Below are 22,503 nucleotides of genomic sequence, written 5' to 3' on the forward strand. Positions count from 1 at the left end.
AATTTTAAATACAAAACTTATTTAGCTAGTCAGAAGTACCTGAAAAATCGTAGTAAATATACACAACGTAAAAAGAATTACCACATTAACATATACAAATTTACCTTTATCTTAGTGTGCACATCAAAGATATCTGGAATACTACCAAAAATAGTCTTAATCTCTTCTGGTGCAAGGATAGGCCCACCTCGTTGTCCTTCCTCTTCCAATGGCACTTGAAATAACTAAAAGGTAAAAAAGATTAGTTTAGGTAGACTGTGGAAAAAGAAAAAAAAATTAAAAATCTAACATACAGACAGTGATATAGGAGAGCTATGATGTTAATGGAAAAGAAAAAAAAGTTGAAAAAGAAATACTTCTCCTTAAATTTGAGACCTTTTCTCATAACATTTTCTAGTCTGTTTTATCCTATTTATTTATTCATCTGTGTGTATATACAATCTTGTAATAAAATGTTACATTAGAATCTAATAAAAGTTTATTACAGTTCTACAAATCATTAAAATTGTTAGTATGATTCAGAGTAATTTCTACTTTTTTATTCAAGTAACTAAGGAACAAAGCAATAAGCAGTCATACACTTAATATAAGTACTAAATGTGTTTAAATGATAGCAAAAAAACTTGGTTTAGGGGGAAAAGACTGGATGTGAAGCTAGAAGACCTGTTTATAACCATGTTGATCTAAGGTGGAGCTGAGGCAGTGATGCTAGCACTGGGGAGCGGCTGCAAATACAGATCATCATTAGCAGAGAGGTGTGACTGCACAGAGACCATAATAAATCAATTGCTTGCAGACTCATATCAAAACCCTATCAGGAGTGGCAAGTGAAAACAAGCTCAGGGCTCCCACTGATTCTGCATTATAGTGAGTTGTATAATTTTTTCATTATATATTACAATGTAATAATAATAGAAATAAAGTGCACAATAATGTAATGCCCTTGAATCATCCAGAAACCATCCCCCGCACCCCCACCATACGTGGAATAATTGTCTTCCACGAAACCGGCCCCTGGTACCAAAAAGGTTGGGGACTACTGTATTATATGATTCCATTTTATGACATTTTCAAAAACCACAAAATTGTAAAAATGGAGAAGAGGTCAGTGGTTACCAGGAGGTGGAAGGAGAAAAGGGTGTGACATAAAGGAATAGTACCAGGAGTTTTTTGGGGGATGGAAATATTCTGTATCCTGATTGTAGTGGTGGTTAAACAAATTTTCACATGTGTTAAAATTCACAGAAATGTACATCAAAGAGTCAATTTTACTATATAATTAATAAAATTTGACTTAAATTTTAAAATGTTCATTGACTATTCAAAGTAAAAATAATAATGTATTATTGTGTTCTTAACATATGTAGAAGTAAAATGAATGACAACAGCACAACGGGCAGGAGGGGATTGAAGGAAGGAAGGAAGGAAGGGGGGGGAAGAAAGTACATTCTAAATAGTAAGAAACTTCATTAAGATTATGAATTGTTCCTATTTTTAAGAACGACTACAATTCTACAACAGTTTATCCCCCCCTTAAAATATATATATATATATCTATATAGATATAGATATAGATATAGATATATATATTCAGGCTTTCCATTTCTGTAAGTATGGTGAAAGCTACCTGCTGAAAACAAAATACTGAAGAAAAACCTCTTTCTAAATACAGTGATAAGTTGACAAGAAAGTGAGTTACCTTCAGAGGCCAAAATCTAAGTGAAAGTAGAAAGTTGAGTACTAAATCAACTTTTGCCCCAAAGACATTTGCCTAAACTGATGAAAGTTAAGCTTCACCTATAAAAGCCTCAGTGGGAACAGAAGACCAACACAAAACCTAGTTTCCAACATACTAACAACTTCCAGTAAAATTAAAAGTGTGTTTAACCAATGATCCAGAAATTCCAGGTTTTTGCCCAGAATATGTTCTCAAGGAGCCATGAATAAGAATATTCACAGCAGCACTACAAGTAATAGTAAAAACAAACAGCAACGAAACACTAAAACAAATTTCAATGTCTATTAAAAATAAGTTTAAAAAGTTGAAATATTCATACAGGAAAATGAATTACTGCTACATGCAGTGACACAGGTGTGTTTCAAGAACATTTCTATCAAGTGAAAAAAGCAATTCACTAAAAAATATATACTGTTACATTCGATTTTCTACACATATGTGATAAATCTATAAGGAAAATGATAAGCACAAAATTCCAGATTACAGTTATCGCTGAGAGAGGGGAAAGAAATGGAATTGGGAAAAAACACAATAGAGGATGCAAAGATATCTGTAACCATTTATAAACATTCCTTTATCTAGTCAACATTTAATTAAAAATCCTAAACAAAAATATTCAGACACCAAAATACATCAAGATTCATTAAAACTTCTCAGTATTCTTAAGACACAATACCTTAAAACAGTTCTACTGTGTTTGTTTTAATCCCTCATATAAAATTAGTTAGCCAAAAAACTATTGATTCTACCTTTCCAATATTTCTCAAATCTATCCTCTTTTCATTCTCACAGATACTATCCTAAGAAGTTCAGGTTCTCAAAATCTCTAACCAAGACTGCCAAAATAACCTCCAAGTTGATCTCCTTGCCTCCACAATTTCCCCTTCTTCAATACCTCCTTCAAAGTGAACCAAGTTCCCTTCTAAAATACAAGTCAAGTGATATCATCCCCCCTCCCATCAAAAATTCTTCTATAATTACACATGACACACTGTACAAAGGCCTTCTCCAGTCTGGCATAAGCAGTCTTAACTCTCACTGTATCCATACTCCAACCCCTATCCCAGTCCCCTTAACCCACCCTCAACTCTAATCCCCCTAGACTACTCTGTAATACCTTGAATGATACACATCTTCAATAGTTTGTACTGTTGGAATAATCTCAAATACACTTCCTACCATACTCTTTGCATGCACCAATCATAATTATGCTTTAAAACTCACTTCAATTTGTATCTTCTTTATGATACTTTTCCCAATGTTCAACCATTGAAAATTCCAGACCAAACCTTCCTTAAGCTGGAAGAGGAGCAAAATTCTCACCATACAAATCTCCAAATACCTTAACTAAACCTCCCTCATGATGTTCATAACCTTCCACTTGGTATTATAATAGGTGTGTATGTTTTAACTCCTCTTCCAGTCTAAGTTCCTTTAAAACAGGAACCCTCTTTAACACCTGTCACAAAACTTTATATTAATAGGTACCTAAGGGGGCTTCCCTGGTGGCGCAGTGGTTGAGAATCTGCCTGCCAATGCAGGGGACACGGGTTCGAGCCCTGGTCTGGGAAGATCCCACATGCCGCGGAGCAGCTGGGCCCGTGAGCCACAATTACTGAGCCTGCGCGTCTGGAGCTTGTGCTCTGCAACAAGAGAGGCCGCGGCAGTGAGAGGCCCGCGCACCGCGATGAAGAGTGGCCCCCGCTTGCCACAACTAGAGAAAGCCCTCGCACAGAAACGAAGACCCAACACAGCCATAAATAAATAAATAAATAAATAATTAAAAAAAAAAAAAAGGAACCTAAGTATTATTTGGAATACATCAACAAGCTTCTGGATAGTCACTTAATTTGGGGGTTAAGTTAAAATTAAGCTATTCCAAATCCAAACTAAAAAAAAAAAAGACACATTAGTCCTAAAATAGAAAGCTTAGGGCTTCCCTGGTGGCGCAGTGGTTGGGAGTCTGCCTGCCAGTGCAGGAGACACGGGTTCCAGTCCTGGTCTGGGAAGATCCCACATGCCGCGGAGCAACTAGGCCCGTGAGCCACAACTACTGAGCCTGTGCGTCTGGAGCCTATGCTCCGCAACAAGAGAGGCCGCGATAGTGAGAGGCCCGTGCACCGCGATGAAGAGTGGCCCCCGCTTGCCGCAACTAGAGAAAGCCCTCGCACAGAAACGAAGACCCGACACAGCCATAAATAAATAAATAATTATTTAAAAAAAAAAAAAAAGCTTAAAGAGAACACTATCATGAATTTAGACCACAATCTTTTAAGTAAACTTAGGTGAGTTTATACTAAGCACAGTGGTATGAAAGTCTGTCTACAGTGTAATAATTACAAGTGCTTTTAAAAAAGAAGTTTTAGTGAATTTAATTGATATGCAAATTAAAATTCTGAAACTCCAGTGCCTTTACCACGGCCTGAAAGGATTTACATTTCTAGGTAATAAATGTTACCAAAGTACATGAACAGTATATGCCAAAAGGATTTTCTGCTACTCAACCCCATTTTGGCTGACTATAAAAACTTCAACAAGAAACTCATCTAGGATGATTTCCCTTGAGGAAGAAGAGCAGAGCTGACTTAAAACAAGTGAAGTTTAATATAGCAGAGGGCCTCATAAAACCCTGACTACTGCTAAACAAATTAACTGTGAAGAATAATCTCTGTGAATACCAAGAAAGAAGTCTTTTCATTTCTTATTCATGGATTTTATCAATGGTACAAGCAACTAAAGGCCATTATATTGGACCTTAATGAGATATATTAAGATTTCAAATAGAGATCAGTTAAAAATTAAACCCAAATCAGAAACTCCCTATCATTTTTCTATTCAAAGTCAAGCTTGGTGGTATCAACCTTATTTTCCTGACAAACTATCTCCTTCATTACCACAAACAAAGTTATTCCTTCTTTCTACAGATTCCAAATAATGTCTTATTATTGTGTCTTTCAGAACCTTGAATTTTGATTTATTCCTTAATATCTTCTTCAATCTCAACCTACAAGGATTCATTAGAATTGTTTTTCTTCAGAAATAACTTCATAGTACATTTTAATATTAGTAAGCAATGAGTCAACATTTGACTACTGCGTAATTTAAGAAAACTCGACACAGTAAAGGATTACTAAAAAAAATTACTGACAACCATATTGTTATGCTTCATTGCTAATTGCTTTTCCATATATATACAGTACTAAATAAAGCAGTGACTCTAGAATACACAGTATCAGAAAAAGCTACCACTTCCAAATATAAATGCAGTACCTTGACATGGAAGCTGCTAAATTCTGAATTAAACTCAGTCCCCTCTAAGATTGTCTACTGAGGATCCTTCTCTCTTTAAAGTCACTATTAAAAAAAGATGCTATTTCTGCATGAATAAAACGCTAATCTTACAGTTATGCCATTTCCCTAAGAGCAGTTTTTGTCGTACATTTTCATTTTTAATATCTATGTTCAAATTCTATGCTTATATAATTTTCTTATAAAAAATAATACCACTTAGATTTTTTTACTTATAAACACTGGAACAGAGATCATTTTTCCAAACTCTTACCTGAATAATTGTGGCCAATATATTTACGTAATTACTTTCAGTCTGATAGAGCTCTCTTGCAACTTGCCACCTGGCTGACTGCTTTGAAGGAACTGGAGTAGAATTTTTAGATGACTTAGTACAAGATTTTGGTGTTTCTAAAAGGTAAAAAGGAGGAAAGATTTAAAATGGAAGTCAGATGTAAGTACCAAACACTGTACAAATTTAACAGAAAAAAAGGGAAAGATATCTACTCTTATAAATATACCACCATAGACATTCTCATTAAAGTAGAATTTCCTCCTAGAATAAGGCCAGAAAAAAATAATGGTCATGTACTCTTCAAAAATATCGAGGTCATTAAAAACAAAGATTGATTTAAAAAAAGAACTGTTCCAGATAAGAAGAGACTAGAGAAAGATAACACAACAACCTGTGATCGTGGATTGGATCCTAAGCCAGAAAAAACTTTTTTCTTTTGCTTAAAAGCACATTAGGACATTAGTGGAATAACTGGTAAAATTTGAAGGTCTATAGAGTAGATCATAGTATTAAATGTTAATTTCCTAATTACAATACTTATACTGTACTTATGTAAGAAATGTTCCTGTATTTTGGGAAATACACAATTAAGTATTTAGAGGTAGAGGCACATCATATCTCCAACTTAGTCTCAAAACAGCACAGATATAAAAAATACACGTGTATGTAAAAAAAGAGAGAGAGAGAGAATGAATGAATGAATGAATACTAAAGCAAATATGGCAGAATATTTCCATTTAGGAAATCTGAGAGTACAGGAATCTTTACAGCAATATATAAAGATATTTAAGTTAAAAAAGGAGGAAAAGGTTGTTACGATTACACAGTCACAATAATGGAAAACTTTTCATATATATATGGAGAAAGACTCCCTTAAAAAAAAAAACAAAAAAAAACCCCCAACAACATTAACTAAATTCTCTGTTAAAGTATCTTAACATAAGACATTCAGTCTAACCCAAATTGGAGGGAGGATGCATTAGTATATTTTATATGTATCTCAAGAAAAAATTCTTAATGAAATTTCATAAAAGCTTAAAATAAATTTTCTTACTAACAATATGGTTAGAATACTTAAACATTATATACAGAATCTCCTAATAGCAAGTTTCTCAATAGGAAAAGGAATGTATAACACATAATAGAATGACATGAAAGAAGACAATATATAGTCCCAGCATATCAAATTTACTCAATGATAAATAATCTTAAGCATTAATTTAAACAATCATGCATACTGTGGAGTTCTGAATGTTTAAAAAAAACAAAAAACGAGAAAACAAGCTTCAAAGAATTTCCCACTTGCCATATATTATTTTGGGCTACACTCACCAGACCCAGGAGCCTCTGCCATTACGGTATACTTTAGGGGGAAAAAAACTGACATACACTGATCTAATTTAATTATTGTGTCTAAGCAGTGGTCTACAAACTGGGTATTCTATTATTCAGAATACCTAATATATAGCAGTTGTCATGTCTGTTTTCTTTAGTGGTTCATTTTCTTCTGTCCCCTCAACTTCATATTCAAGCTTCAGTCCTGTATGTTCATCTCTTACCATCTCATGCCCATTATGTCCACCATGATCATAGAACCAGTAAATTCTTAGATCTACATATCTAATCATAATCCCCCGCCCAAGCACCTGGTCCAGCTTTTCCAAATGCCTACTGGACATTTCTACCTCAATTTAACCTGGATTTTCTCTCAAACTACACTCTTTCCTCCAAAATATAAACTTTCTATTTTTGCTAAGGTAGAATTTCTTCCATTTAATACTTTGCCATCTTCTCCTCTTCCTCCCTCTCTATCACTCCATTCTATCAATATTTCCCCAGTGCTTCTTACTTTTCTTTCCAAACATCATCAACCCTGGTTTAGGGCCTTATTACCTTGTGGCCCAAGTCTCTAGAGATTACTTCATGGTCAGGCTATCTCTAAACTGCCTTACTTCTAATCATTCTTCAGAATAATCCACTACAAATTACTTACTCAATGAATCACTCTGCTGCTCAAGTTTCTAAAGTTCCTTGCTGATGACAATATACAGATCAGACATGCCAGTCTGATTTCAAAGTTCTCTAATATTAGGCCCCAATTAACCTTTCTAATTTGACTCTTACTCCTCTATACTCCAAGAAAACTGACCTAGTCACTATTCCCTAAAAACTCATTTTGTACGCTGTTACCTGTATTCTTGCTCCTCTTATAATCTCAAATCCACCTCAGTTTTCTGGGCCTACTTTAAATTGACTTTCAGTTCCTTCCATGAATATTTAGTGAGTACCTACTCTACACTAGGCACTGGGAATAAAGCTGAGAAGCTAGACAAGGTTCTTGTTCTCTTCCAGCTTACATTCTGGTGAAGCAAGTAAAATAAAGGAGTAAACAAACAATTTCTAACAGTGATAACTACTACTGAAGACAACAACCAGGTAACGGGTTGGTAGGAAGGAGTAGTGGGACAGAGACTTAACTTTAAAGAGAACCCCGATAAGATTTCTTTAAGACAGGGAGAGCAAATATAAAGTTCCTGAGGTATGGTTGTAGTAGAAAAATCCAAAGAATAATAAAGATATTATGACTGACACCCAGAGAGGATTAGTGGAGGACAAAAGCACATGAGGTTAGAAGTAGGTGAAGAAAGATTACATAGGAACCTGAAAGCTACGGTAATACAAAGCCATTGAATGACTTTATGCAGAGGAACGGCATGAACTAATTTATACGTTTTTAGAGACTGGTTAGTCTGCATGTAGAAAGGCAAAAATGAGTACAGGGAGACCACCTTGGGGACCACTGCAATTGTCTAAGAGAGACCATTTTTACAGAAAAGGTTGATAAAGGAAGGGTAACAAAGGAACAGAGTTGGAGTGGCAGAGAGAATCAAGAGTTCTAATTTGATTATGTTAAGTTTAGGATGTGTATTAGACATGAACAAGGAGGTGTCAAGTATATAGTTGAACAGGGAAAACCTCAAATTTGGGAGTCAACAGCATATAGAAAAGCCATGGAATTAAATGAGATCATTTAGGAAGAATTCAATGGAGAAGAAACGACTCAGGAATAATATTCCACATTTAGAGTTGGAGAGAGAAGTTAGGTCAAGGAGAACGTGAAACGAGTGATATACAAAAGCCAAAATTTAAAAATGTGCCCAGGAAGGAGTAGCTGCTAATGTGTTGAATGCTGCTGATTACACAAAAACTGTCAGCACCCCCAGCAAGAGCAATGAAATTCAACTGGGATGAATTGAAAGGAAAATAAAAGGCAAGGAAATGAGACAATGGATCAAGGTGATTCCTTCAAGAGTACTTATATGAAAGGGAAGAGGGAGATGGGATAGTAAGTGGAAAGTATTACAGAGTCCAGGGAAGGTTTTCACTGTTTCATAAATTAGAAAACACAACAAATTTGTGTGCAGACTAAAAACAACAGAGGGGAAAAACTGAAGATCAAGGGAGAAGAGCTAATTATAGGTGGCTTCCTGTATCAGCTGAGAACCAAGTCAATTCACCTTCCTCTGACTTCACTGTACCTATTTTCTCCATAATCTATGTGACATCTTCTGTGATTCCTGTGTGTTAAGAGTCTGCTCTTTGAACAGTTCTATCACTTTCTAGCTGTGTGACCCCAGACAAGTTTTACTTCTCTAACCTCAATCTAGTCATCTGTAAAACAGGGATAATAAAACCTATCTTATAAATACACAAAATACATAAACAGTTAGTATATAGCAAGCAACTATTAAATATAAGCATTTTCATGTGCCTTTTCTCCTCAGACAGAACAAAGGTCATTAAAAATAGAGACTTTCTGGGACTTCCCTGGTGGCTCAGTGGTTAAGAATCCACCTGCCAATGCAGGGGAGACAGGTTCGAGCCCTGGTCCGGGAAGATCCCACATGCCGCGGAGCAACTAAGCCTGTGCGCCACAACTACTGAGCCTGCGCTCTAGAACCTGAAAGCCACAACTACTGAGCCCGCGTGCCACAACTACTGAAGCCCCCATGCCTAGAGCCCCTGATCCGCAACAAGAGAAGCCACCGCAAGGAGAAGCCCGCACACCGAAACGAACAGTAGCCCCGCTCGCCGCAACTAAAGAAAGCTCGCGTGCAGCAACGAAGACCCAACGCAGCCAAAAATAAATAAATAAATTAATGTAAAACAAAGAGCCTTCCATACTCACTGATTTATCTATATTCTAATAATTATTCTATTCCACTAAGTTTAAAGATCAATTTTTTAAAATGTGAATTACCTCCATAGTTAATGCTAGATTCTGGTGTGTTGGAGATATCTAGGAGTGACCCTATAGAAAGGGAATGTTCAGCTGACGGGCGCTTACGGGGAGGGAAAGGTGACATGTCTGTCTCTCTTGAAAGCTGAGCAAGGGTCTCTTTTAAACGACGTCTTTTGCGATTGCTGTTTGGGGTATTTAGAGAAAGCAGTGATACTGATTTCTTGAGCTCAGGTGTATTAGCCTGCAATCAAAAGCACAAAAGCTCAATTTTACTTCCGTGGTTCTTTACTGAGACAGGAACAAAAGAAAAATATATTTACGAGTCTGACAAAATCAGGATTTTGCACAATAATTGTACATCTATATACTCTTCCATGTAATTCAGAAGCTTCATGAAACATAATAATCAAAGGACCATTGTAATTGTCTAACCCCTAACACCTAATGCTTTTTCTCCATAGCACTATTACATATTCAGCTGTAAGCTTCTCTATTGTCTACTCCCCATTAGGCCATAAACTCCAGGAAGACAGAGACCATTCATATTTCATTCACCATATCTCTGGCATTTAGCACAATGCTTGGACATAGTGCTCTCCAATATTTGTCGAATACCACTTGATTTTAGGAGTTCTCTTCTGAAATCTAAGGCATATTTTTTAAACTTTATGTCAGGAACCTTACATTGAGAATAAAAGAGTCCAAAGAGAACACAACAGACTACATATTTAGATTTTATAGAAACACAATAAATCCACACCTTCACTTTCAAATATTCCATTCAAAATTATTAAATCTCGAACTGAAGTAAATTTTCCTTAAAGCCTGTTTCTATACCTTTATGTCACATTTTGGTGAATGATACTACTTTTCACCAAGATCCAGCATGAAGGCTGGATTTTTCCTTGCCTATATTCCTTCTACTACAGTCATTTTTAAAATGCCATCTCTCCCCTTAATATTCTTCAGTGGTTCCAATACTTACAGGACAAATCCAAACCCTTTAACATATTAAAAACTTGATTCTGCCTATCTAGTCAGCTTTATCTGTTGGCCTTCTTTCCCACACTCTCTTCCAAAGCCATACTAAACTACTTGCTATTTTAATGTACTTTCAAGTTTTCACACCCTCTCCCACCTGCTATCTAACATGAATGTCCTTACCAGGTTAGCCTAGGAAGCTGGCTCAATATTTATTTGCTCTTTCAATCCTGCCTGAGTCTCTCAGAGTGAAGCTAGTTAGAATACATACATTACTCAATTAATTATAGCACATTTCATTCAGCACTATAACTGTTTGCACATCTCTCTTTCCTTTAAGGTTCTAAGTTTTTGAAGATAGGGATGTTACTGTGCATAATGGTATTACCAAGAATTTGCACAGAATGAAATGTATTAGATTAAAATAAGATCCAATACATTAAATCTACATAGACTATTACTCAATATCCAACTGTTTAATTATTCTGAAACCCCTAAATATGACAAATAAGATGACCTGTGTGCTAATTATACTATGCTCTTTTGGGATAAAAAAGTGTCATCTTTATACAATCAAGTTCACAGAACAAAAGACAAAAGGGACAAAAAGCATACCTTTTCATATAAATACATAGTTTCTCCAGCTCGGGCATCCATCTGAATGCTTCCCCAGAACCACTAGGAGGAAGAACATTTTAATTAAGAATTTATCTCATCAGAAAAGCTATCAATATTACCAATGTTTTTTAAAAACCAATCTCATTCTAGAATTACTTGCCTCTTGCTTGACAACATAAAGTTTCTTTGAAGGTTCAAATGGAAGTTCTTTTACTATACTCTCTTCAACTATAAGGTGAGTGCATCTTTCATCTCCAACAGGTAAATAGTTTCCTCCTAAAGGGGAAAGCATACAAGCATACATAAGCCCAACTATTTAGCCCCAGGCTCAAATTTTTAAAGAGGCATATTCACCAGGAAGTGATCAGCAGCAGTAAGGAATAAAATACATATAACTTTTAAATTATGCTAAATTCTACCTTGCATTTCAGTCATTTCTTCCATATTGGTTTTCTCTTCATCTGAAAATCCCAGGAAACTTAAAATGCAATCTTGAAATGGAGGAACTTTAAATTCATTTCTAAACTCATCAAATGATGCACAGAAATCCCTAAAAACAAAATACACTCTTCTAAAACCAGCTTAACAGAAATTCAATAAGTTAGGCAGATTAATTTATAAATCTATGGTAATTCTCAAGGTTTTAGCATAACCTATTTATTGAAAATATTTTACATTTGGTCCTGAAATGTTCATAAAAACCTCAGTTAAAAAAAAAATTGACGTGTCCTCAGTCATCCCAGAAGTAACATCTCACAAAGTTTAATCACGGGTAATCTTTACAAGACGCAAATCTCTGCTCTGTACATGAAATTTTATATGCATTCCAGGAGTTCTATAGTTTCATAAAATCTTAAGTAATAATGAAGTACAATAGCAAGGAATTATGAGATTGTAAAGCTTAACAAGGTTACGAAATGCAATCACCACTTAAAATGTAACCAGACAAACAGAAAATAAGAAAAAATACAGCACAACCCAAACATCCAGATGCATCAAGCTATTACCTGGTAATTTTAGAATGTTCTTAATGGTTATTAAATTATTTCACAAAGTGAAGTTCAAAGATATCATAGATGTCTTGCCATTTTCAATTTTTTATAAACAAAACTTTGCTCCTCCTAGACTTTATTCCCTAAGCTTCACAAAGACTGAATTAATTTTTTATATACTAATCTAGGAATTTTGGGCACGTGGGTTTATCTTCATGACACAACGTGACTGATTCACATAATTAACTACTGAATTTCTAAACACTTACTGTTCATTCCGCCTTTCCCAAGCTTTATATATCCATTCTGGTTTCATAATTGGAGTACCCAGGCTCACAGCTATCTAAAAACATAACCATGTTTATCATCAATTATATGGTGAATTTTTACCTTAAATAACTGCATTCATGCAAGTTATAAGCAATTATATACATACATTTTTTGCACAGTCTTAGATCATTGTTCATCTGCTTTGTAACAAAATATAAAGAAAAATTAACAGAAAAAACTATCTTTCCATCATACAATTTAGGTTAAAATAACTTTGAAACAAGTTCCATGATGTCCAAACTGTTTCACTGTATTTTAAATAAATACATCTGTGAAGTTAATTAAGTTCATCTTTATTACATTTCTATTTCTCTTTGTGTTTACCTCCTTGGAAGTACGAACCCCCAAGACAGCAATAAGAGTAAGAGAAAATTTCTGATTAAGTCACTAAAACCTTAGATACGAATTGTAAGTATACCTCCCAGGAATTCAACAATACCCTAAAATTACCATTTGCTACATAAATACACTGATGGAGGGTGGGAACAAAGTGATAAACTCTTCCTAACATATTCAAGTGCAATCTTAAGCTAAGACTTTAATCCCAATAAAAGTATTTTCTCCTGTTCTTTTATAATTTTCACAAGTTAAATCTTGGAACCATTTTATAAGAACAAAGTTCTGCTCTTAGATAAGAGAGAAATATCTGCCCTCATCACCTTCTGACCTCCTTATTCACCACTGCTCATAGTAATCTTTGCTAATATTATTCATCTGCCTAAACTGTTATCCACCTACCAACCTCCACAATCCCAATCATCTTTCAAGACCTAACTCAAGTTCCACTGCCTCTTTCAAACCTCAGGGGCCACACTCCTGTGATTTAAATTTTTTACTAAATGTGCATATAGCAAAAATTGAATTTCTGATCCTCAATAAATTATGGGGGAAATAGACAGGATAAGAGCACTATTATTAAATCCATCCTCAAACAGTGCTATATTGAAATATACAAAAATACCGAAGTTTACATACCCTGAATTTTTCTCCTTGTGTACAATTTGCCACCAAATGTGTAACTTTTGAATTAAAGTCTTTTCGAATAACTCCACCCATGTGATGAACCAATGTCACCAATCTGACCTCAAAAGAAAATGTAAACATTGACTTTATGATTAATTTGAACAAAATTTTAAACTATGTTTATAATTCATTTAGCATTTACTGAACACTTTCTATTTATAAGGTACATATGAGAATTTTTATAAAGATAAATTTTATGTCAAAAAAATTAAAGGTTCATTTGCCTTACTGGCACAGGCAAAATTATACAGAGATAAGCTAGTAAAGATGATCACACAAAACTAAGTTAATTAATAACTGGCTTTCACACAAGTAAAAAAGCAAATATATTACTTTTTGGAGGGGGGTGAAGTAGAAAAGAATAGCTTTATTGCTTTGCCAAGCAAAGGGGGACACATTGGGCTCATGCCTGGAAAAACTGTGTGTCCCCAGTACATTATTTTTTTAAAACCAGGTTGCCATCACACCAAGATTCTTCCCACAAAATTAGAGTAATACCCCATTAGCTCCAACATAAAAAATTTCATGGATCAAAGAAAGAAGTTTCTATGAATTCTCTAGAGCAATAAGAATGCTTTAAGGCTGGACCTGCATAACAAAAAATCGCAATGCGTAAACAAAAACTTCAATAATGTGGCTGATGTGATACTTAACAAAAAGACAGTTTAAACAGATTAGATAGTCATGAAATTTTTCTAATTCACATACCAGCTATCCTAGACAAAATATTTGTTTCTTTACAAGGCTCTTCAGAGTTACTTCTTCACAAAGTTTAAGACCTAGTATATTCATAGTAATTTCTCCTTCAATATTTTAAAAATAAAACCATGATATAACTACCAAAAAAAAAGCTAATTTAAATTTATTTTGCTAGAAAAAAATATTCTTTGAATAGAATGTTTTAAAATACTTACTAGTTCTTCTTTCTTCCTGAATCCAGTAAAACATAGTACTAGATTCATCATGCTTGTACAATAGAGTGGGCGACATGAAAATGGCAAAGGCTGAAGGATACAACAATTTTAAATCTGTGAGCTTCTTCACAGTAAAAATAGAACACATCTTACTCAAGCTAAACATATTTCCCTCCCTTGCCAATTAACTTTCCCAATCCAAAGATATACTTGCATCTTTCAATATGCAACAAATAGCGAAAAACCAGTTTCACAATAAAAATTTCCCATGATTCCCATATCGTATTCGATACACATCATCTAAACACACTTTACTACTGGCAAATAAAACATAAATATTCATACCCAAACCTTTATTTCCAAAATGTACTTTGACACATATGAAGTATTATAAGGAAAGATTTCCATACGCTACTGTAAATGCTTCAAATTAAAGTTAAAAGAGGTCAAAAATATCTTCTAATAAATACTAATAATTCATATACTTGAACCAAATATGATTCCAATTTATGAGCTAAAAAATGGAGATAGTAAATAATTTAACAAATGGTTTTATCTATCTATCTATACATGAAAGAGAATGGTTAAAAATATATATTTAATTCCCACTATTATGCAGGAATGTTCTTTTCCATAATTTTGGCCTTTAAAAAGTTTGTGGTTTCTGAAAGCAACACTTCTGAATCAAAACAGAGAATTAAAAATTATCATGTGCTCATTACTAGTATCTATAACAAAAGAAGCACAAAGACCCAAGCAATTTAAAGTTAAGGCAAGCTTAAGAATGCCAAAACAGAGCAATAAAAAACAAAGAATAGGTATTAATTCTACTACAACTCTTACACTGAAATGCTATTTAAAAACAAAAAGCTAAAGTAGGACTTCCCTGGTGGCGCAGTGGTTAAGAATCCGCCTGCCAACGCAGGGGACACGGGTTCAAGCCCTGGTCCGGGAAGATCCCACATGCCGCAGAGCAACTAAGCCCGTGCACCACAACTACTGAGCCTGCACTCTAGAGCTGGCGAGCCACAACTACTGAGCCCACGTGCCACAACTACTGAAGCCCGCGTGCCTAGAGCCTGTGCTCCGCAACAAGAGAAGCCACCACAATGAGTAGCCCCCGCTCGCCGCAAATAGAAACAGCCTGCAGGCAGCAATGAAGACCCAACACAGCCATAAATAAATGAATGAATGAATGAATGAATAAATAAATAAATAAATAAATAGCTAAAGTAATTTCCCTAATTTTAAATCATGCAGAAACTGATAAAAATGGAATTGTGGTACCTGTTCTGTGTGGAGGAAAATTAAAGTTTATGTATATGTAGACATCTTTAGAACTCAAGTTTAAGCAAACTACTACTTCCCAAGATACTGCAGGTATTGAGACTAAATATATGTAAATAATATTGTTTAGAATTAAAGGACTATATTAGAGCAGCCACTACTATTCCTAACCTAAATATTCATATTCTCAACAATTAATGAAATTTTTCTGCATAAAAATTCTTTAATAAAAATTTAACCTTGAGAAGTTATAATAAGCATATATTCTTTCTTACCTCTCCTTTTTGTGCACAATTTAATACAACTGGTGGTCCAATAACTCTACAGTCAGTCCTGTATAACTCATTAAAGACAGAATCCTGGAAGTCCATGACTATGAATACATTTTCAAATTCTGGAGAATCCAAACTTTTAAGTTCTTCAACTGATTCCATCTTTACAAATGGCACTTTAATTTCCTTGATTTTTTTCATGGAGTTATTAGAAACAAAATTTATATATTATAAAATTAATTCATGTGTCTCTCTAAATAAGACCTAAAAATCAATTCAATATCAACATTATTTTTATATTTGTAGAAGTTGTGAATCATATAATAAGCATTATACTTAATAGTTAGCAGTCATATGTCATATTTCTTTACTTATGTTTTTATATAAACATATCTCAATCCATATTAAGATCTTAAATTTTGAAGATTATTATAAAGGCATAAGTTTCTGACATGACCTGGTAGTCATTATAAAGCATCAAGTATGCATATAAAGACGATGAATTTTTTAAGTACACGTATTTTGATAGTAAGATGCATTAGAAAGATATCAACTATTGCTCTTTATTCTGATCAAGAAAATGATGCCATGTATATAGTTCTTCCTGCACAAATTGTTTTCAGAAAAATAGAAAAAAATACTATGACATGCAACATCTACAAAAAGGATGGAGTTAACTTAATCATTTCAGTATATACAAGGGAAGTAAGAGAAAGATATGAAATATGTAGGCAGTTGCAGCATGGCAAACACAGGATATAAAAAGGCAAGTTAGTGTTTAACACTTTATACTGTAGATCTATGAAAAAGAATGAAGATATTTCGGTATCTATATGACTCCCGTTTTTAAAGAACAGAACCATTTAAAAGAAAATTCAAATGGGTCAGTAAATTATTTGGGATTTATTTGCTAGGCTGATGTGAAGGGCTGAATTGTGTATCTCCAAAACTCATGCTGAAGTCCTAACCCCCTATACCTCAGAATGTGACTATCTGGAGATATGACCTTTCAACATGTATTTAAGGTTAAATGAAGTCACAAGGGTGGATCCTAGTCAGATTGGATTAGTGGTGGATTGGTGTCCTTATAAGAGGAGGAAATTTGGACACACAAAAGAGATAGCAGAGATGTGCATGCACAGAAGGCTGTGTGAAGATATATCAAGAAGGTGGCAGCCATCTACAAGCCAAGGAGAGAGCCCTCAAGAGAAATCAAACCTGCTGACACCTTGATCTTGGACTTTTAGCCTCCAGGAAAGTGAGAAAATAAATTTCTGTTGTTTAAGTTGCCCAGTCTGTGGTATTTTGTCATGGAGGCCCTCACAATCTAGTATAACTGGTATAGAGAGTTAGATATATTTCACATGCTGAGGTAAATTCCCTGATGACTGTCAATTATTGTGATTTGTAATTCTGGAAATAAAGCAAGAATTTAGAATAAATATAAAACTATTGAGAAAAAAGAAGCTAAAGAGTTTAAAGTGTCATCTTCATAAATACATAAATGGAATGCCATTTAAATCTAACAATGCCAAATTACTTTATAAGGATTTCATTATTTACGAAACATTGTATTTTTGGGTTTCAGAAACACCCAAATTTTAAAATAAATGGAATAGTTTCTATTAATATAGCTTCAGAGTGCTGAGAGTATAACTTGTGCCTAATTTAGCTCCAATCACCATAAGTGGACTCTACGAATACAATCAAAGGAAGTGCAGCATGCCACATGCAATGAAATGCTTGACCTACCATATTAACAATACTTTTTATTAATTTTTCATCCGATTTTCCAGGACAACTTTCTTTTATCTTTATAACAGGGACTTCCATTATTTTAATAGTCTGTGGAAAAGAGACTTAAGTATGAGATTAAGAAAACTATAAATTTATTTATACATGGATGGAAGAAAAATAGTTTTTAAAAAAAAAAAAAAAACTAAAAACTAAATTCCCATACCTTTAAGGCTTTTATAAGTTCTTCTTGTTTTCCAGCTTCTTGAACCAGTATTACTCTTGTTTCAATCTGAGGCATTTCTTCTATTAAAATTAAAAATGTTTAAGTAAAATATTTTTATTCACTAACATCGAAATCAGTAGTTCCTAACCCCTTTTTTGGCTGTATCTGGAATGTTTTCCGTGTTTGAGATCATAACATTCCCTGAAATTAAAATGACTTAATTCCCAGCTTATTTTAAAACTTTGATCATATATCATTTTAGAAGAAGAGAAACATATTGTATTGTAGCAAAGTATTCAAACATCAGCACTCCTCCTAACCAAAGAAAGCCTTCGCCTACTTGCACAGTCATCCTCTTCAACAGCACATGCAACTTTAGGAAAGATCCATTTATACAGTGAAAAGGGAAGAAGTGGCTCTTCTCCTGACCAGTCATAACTGACTATATTCTAGCTAACAATGTTGCAGCTAGATTGCCCTCACTTACAGAAAAAGCAGTATCCAACAAGATGCTTTCACCTTCAAAGTTGGGAAGCATTTATCCAAACAATAATAAAAAATCTAGTGTAAAGAGTTTCTGTTAACAAATTTTCACTGAATACCTGTACCCTAGCTTAACAGTATTACAGTTAAATCATAAGAAAGTCAACTAGTCAGTAAGTTTAGGATTAAAATAGTGATCTGATATTTTAAAGCAGATAACATGTTTACCTTCAACATATGAAGTAGACCCAATAAATAAGTTTTCCTTAGAAGTTTCGGTAACTTTAGAATCAAAAATGGAAGAGTCTGCCAAGCTTGTACTCCCAGTAGTGGGTGTTAATGCACTATTTTCAGCCATTATTTGTACTCTTCTGCAATGGCTGAAAAAAACAAAATTTGAATAAAATTACATGAAACAAACAATTACTGGGCAAAGACAAGCATTATACCTAGAACTTATAAAAAGTATCATTACCCTTTTTTTTTTTTAATACTGAACCAAACAAAGTCACTCAACTTCTCTGAGCCTCAGTTTGCTCTTCTGTAAAATAAAGATACTAATAATTGACTCATAGGGATACAGTAAAAATAACAATGTACCAAAAGTACTCAGATATTACCTGACAGTCAAAAAGTACTCAGAAGGTGCTCATAAATACTATGCTACCTCCCCACTCCATACCTTTGCCCTCAACCAAACTATTTCTCTTCCTGTGTTCATTTATAATACCATCATCCCCCAAATAATCCCAGTCAAAAACACAATCCAGCCATACTCTTTCATCTGCCTCATTCGCCCTGCCCCAAAACATCTCTGTATCTCTGGGACCCAGCCTCCGTTTTTGTGGCCAATGCCACAGTGGCCACTTGGTCAAATACAACAGTTCCAAACAACTTTATCACCAGTTTCTTCAGAGGTCACTTTCCACATGGTTTTCAGGGTATGCTCCTAAAAACAAATGTGACGATATTATTTCGCTACTTAGAACTTCCATGAGCACTGCTCCCTATACGATCAAGTTCAAATTCATCATCCACTTTACACTTCAGTCCTAGCCTACCTATTTAGCCTCATCTCCTGTATTTCCCCCAGTCCACATCGACTGTGTATGCTCCAGCCACAAAGCATTTCCCAGTATTTTTCAAATACAGATCACAATTTACTCCACACCTACTTGTATTTAATAGTGCTCAATTCTCCACCTATCACGTCTTTCAACCCCTGACCCACCACTCTTGACTCATCCTCTGTAGATTTCTCCAAACCTCTCACGTATAACTGGACTGCTCCCTTAACGTGTATTTTTATATTACTTTACACATGTCTAAAAGATTTCACGAGACAATTAACACGTGTCAATAAGACTCTGGACTATGAAAGAAAATCTTTGTTTGTTTTTAAATTTCCAGGACTTAAAAAGAGTTGAAAAGGTAAGCAAGCAGGGAATAAGGAAAAAGTTGAATAGATCTTCATCAATTTAAATTGGGGTTTTTACATAAGTTTATTATCTTGAAGTAAATTTCCAGAATATTGGGCAAATATAAAGAGGAAGCCCAATCTTATCTGGAGGTCTATGCCTGATCTAATTTACCCTTCCCTACTTTTTCAGAATAATAAAATATTCAAATAACTTCCACCAGATTTTTAGCAAGGTAATAGTTTCAGGTATCATCAGCATCATTTCGGCATGGTGATGTCAAATAGTGTGAATATGTACATACTAATAACAACAGACTTAAGCCCAATTACTAGGTGCACACTTCAAAGTCAAGCAACTCAGCTTCCTGTCTCAGCTCTGCACTTAGTAGGTTAAGCCTCAGCTTCCACATCAGGAAAAGAAATAACAGCACAACTCAAATCCAATTGTGATAAAAACTTAATAGATGATGTCTCTAAATGAGTGACGATTATTCATTCTCATTATCTCACAATGTGGACATTTCTCATTGTCTTACCAAACATCCACGGCAATCATTATTCTAAGGCTCTCCAAAGGAGTGCTCCAATAGTTGTTAATAAGAGCCTTTACTTAGAATCAATGATAAATTCTATCCAGTCCTTATTTTTTTGTTAAGTCTCACACTTATATGTTTCCAGTGAAAAAGAAAGGCTCTATCTAAACAGGCTTTCATTTAAAGTCCCCTTAAAAGAATGTTAAAAAGAAAAACCAAGAGATGAATTAACCTGCCTTAAGGAATGTAGGAGGAGGGAGACTTTAATAAATCAAAAACACCATGAGTTTACATTTTTCACCTATGTCTCTCTGTTTAAAGACCATCAAAACAGGTAGGTGATTGGGACTTCCCTGGTGGTCCAGGGGCTAAGACTCTGCACTCCCAATGCAGGGGGCCCAGGTTCGATCCCTGGTCAGGGAACTAGATCCCATATGCTGCAGCTAAGAGTTCGCATGCCGCAACTAAAGATCCCACGTGGCCCCAACGAATATCCTGCATGCCACAACTAAGATCCCACGCAGCCAAAAAAAAAAAAAAGGTAGGTGATTAAAAATTAAAATTGACTGATGACACTGTATGTGATCAATTTATTGCCAAAACAGTTTTAAAATTTAGAAAAAAGCTGCATGCTAAACTCATCACATATCAACACTCTGATTACAAACTGAAATACACTAATCACTTTTTCACATTTATGTATTCTGTAAGCTTTTATAACAAACACAAAAGGATCAGTGTTCATAAACCCATACAGATTACTTCTCATCCGAGAACATACTCAAGGAGCTTCTAACTAAATACAACTCATGCTTTTTTTCATCACAAAGATAAAATTTGTCATTTAAACAAGTTTCCTTTTACTTATTTTTTTAGGCAATCATCTTTCAGGGTGGAGGAGCTAAATGCCTTCCTGGATATGTTGGTGGTGTTACAATAACATTGTTAACGTTACATAACACTGTGACTAACAATATTTATTTAACGATTAATATGCGGCATTATTCTAAACCTTTAGACATTGTTCTAAACCTTTTACTTGTATTCATTTAATCTTTCCAACAATCCTAAGAGGCATGTACTATTATCATATTCCTCTTACAGGTAAAGAAACCTAGAGTGGAGAGATTAATTCCCCCCAGGGCATAGTGTTAGTGGCAAAACAAGGGTTCAAATCCGGTCTGATTCCAGAGGCTGCGCTTTTACCCATTAAGCCATACCCATCTGTACGCGGGGTGGGGCGCCGGAACGAGCTGGCGTTTTACCTTAAATACTAAAAACTAAAGAGAAGACGCCAAGAAGAATCCAAGGGTGAAACCACTAAGTAATGAGATAAGCCCCCAAAGGGCGCAGCTGCCGGCCCCCAGAGCCGCAGAGCCCACTGCGGTTTGCCAAGACCCCCTTCCCGACAACTCCCCACTTTGCCCAGAAACTCTTCCGGAAGAAATATTCAACCAGGTGAGCAGTGACGACGCACAGCAGCCAGGCGGACCTCGGGCTCTCACTCCGCATCCCGGCCCCGCTGTTGGGAACGCGGCGGTGTGGTTCCCAGAGCCGGGAAGCCAAGGCTGGGAGCTCCGGAATTCGCGGTCACCGGGGCGGGGCCGTGGGACACAAGCAGAGCGGCCCACTGCTCCAGGGACGCCGGCCCACTCCCACCTCCGCCACCCGCACCCACAGAGCCCTCACCACTCTCAAAAGACGCCCTGGAAGTTCCACCTTTTCAAGAACCGACCCTTCTCACTTTTACCGCCATTCCTCGCCGCCGGCGGCCGCAGCCAATTCAAAAAGTGACCCGCAGAGGGGCGGTGATTGGCCGCTGCTCTCCGCCCACCTCCCCGCAGGTGCCAACCGATTGGTTGTGCGTGTGTTTCAAATAAACCCAACGGCTCCGACGTCAGAGCGTCCCGAATTTGTAGAGAAGTGCCCGGATGTGACCAGGAGGTGGTAGTAATGGCTCCTGGGCTTCTGTGGGAGTAGCAGGTGTGTCTGTGACTACCGCTTATTTACTCAGTAAACATCCCGTTTCCTAAGGAAAGTTTGAGTGGATTCTCCGTCCCCTCGGCTTTTTTCTTTTTTTTTTTTTCCCCGCCACAAAATCCTTTAAACGTAATCAGTGCCTTGAC

The 22,503-nt window shown here is 35.6% G+C and overlaps 1 protein-coding gene across 6 annotated transcripts in view; it reads right to left on the reverse strand.

Moving 5' to 3' along the window:
* The window catches only part of ECT2 (epithelial cell transforming 2), a 62,754-nt gene extending 40,586 nt beyond the window's left edge, over positions 1-22,168 (reverse strand). For 4 of the 6 annotated variants that reach the window (XM_061193427.1, XM_061193426.1, XM_061193424.1 and 1 more), the window contains exons 1-13: positions 22,067-22,168; positions 18,653-18,804; positions 17,942-18,021; positions 15,985-16,167; positions 14,423-14,512; positions 13,461-13,568; positions 12,425-12,498; positions 11,583-11,713; positions 11,324-11,439; positions 11,161-11,223; positions 9,583-9,805; positions 5,301-5,437; positions 105-224 (exon numbers count right to left, since the gene is read on the reverse strand). In XM_061193427.1, coding sequence (XP_061049410.1) covers positions 105-224; positions 5,301-5,437; positions 9,583-9,805; positions 11,161-11,223; positions 11,324-11,439; positions 11,583-11,713; positions 12,425-12,498; positions 13,461-13,568; positions 14,423-14,512; positions 15,985-16,167; positions 17,942-18,021; positions 18,653-18,782 — 1,455 coding nt within the window. In that variant the 5' untranslated portion in view covers positions 18,783-18,804; positions 22,067-22,168. The remainder of the gene's footprint in view (positions 1-104; positions 225-5,300; positions 5,438-9,582; positions 9,806-11,160; positions 11,224-11,323; positions 11,440-11,582; positions 11,714-12,424; positions 12,499-13,460; positions 13,569-14,422; positions 14,513-15,984; positions 16,168-17,941; positions 18,022-18,652; positions 18,805-22,066) is intronic. The other 2 variants (XM_061193428.1, XM_061193429.1) reach the window with 1 other exon arrangement.
* Between the last annotated feature and the right edge of the window lie 335 nt (positions 22,169-22,503).

The sequence above is a fragment of the Eubalaena glacialis genome, chromosome 6 (genome assembly GCF_028564815.1).
Source record: "Eubalaena glacialis isolate mEubGla1 chromosome 6, mEubGla1.1.hap2.+ XY, whole genome shotgun sequence".
NCBI classification, from domain to species: Eukaryota; Metazoa; Chordata; class Mammalia; order Artiodactyla; family Balaenidae; genus Eubalaena; species Eubalaena glacialis.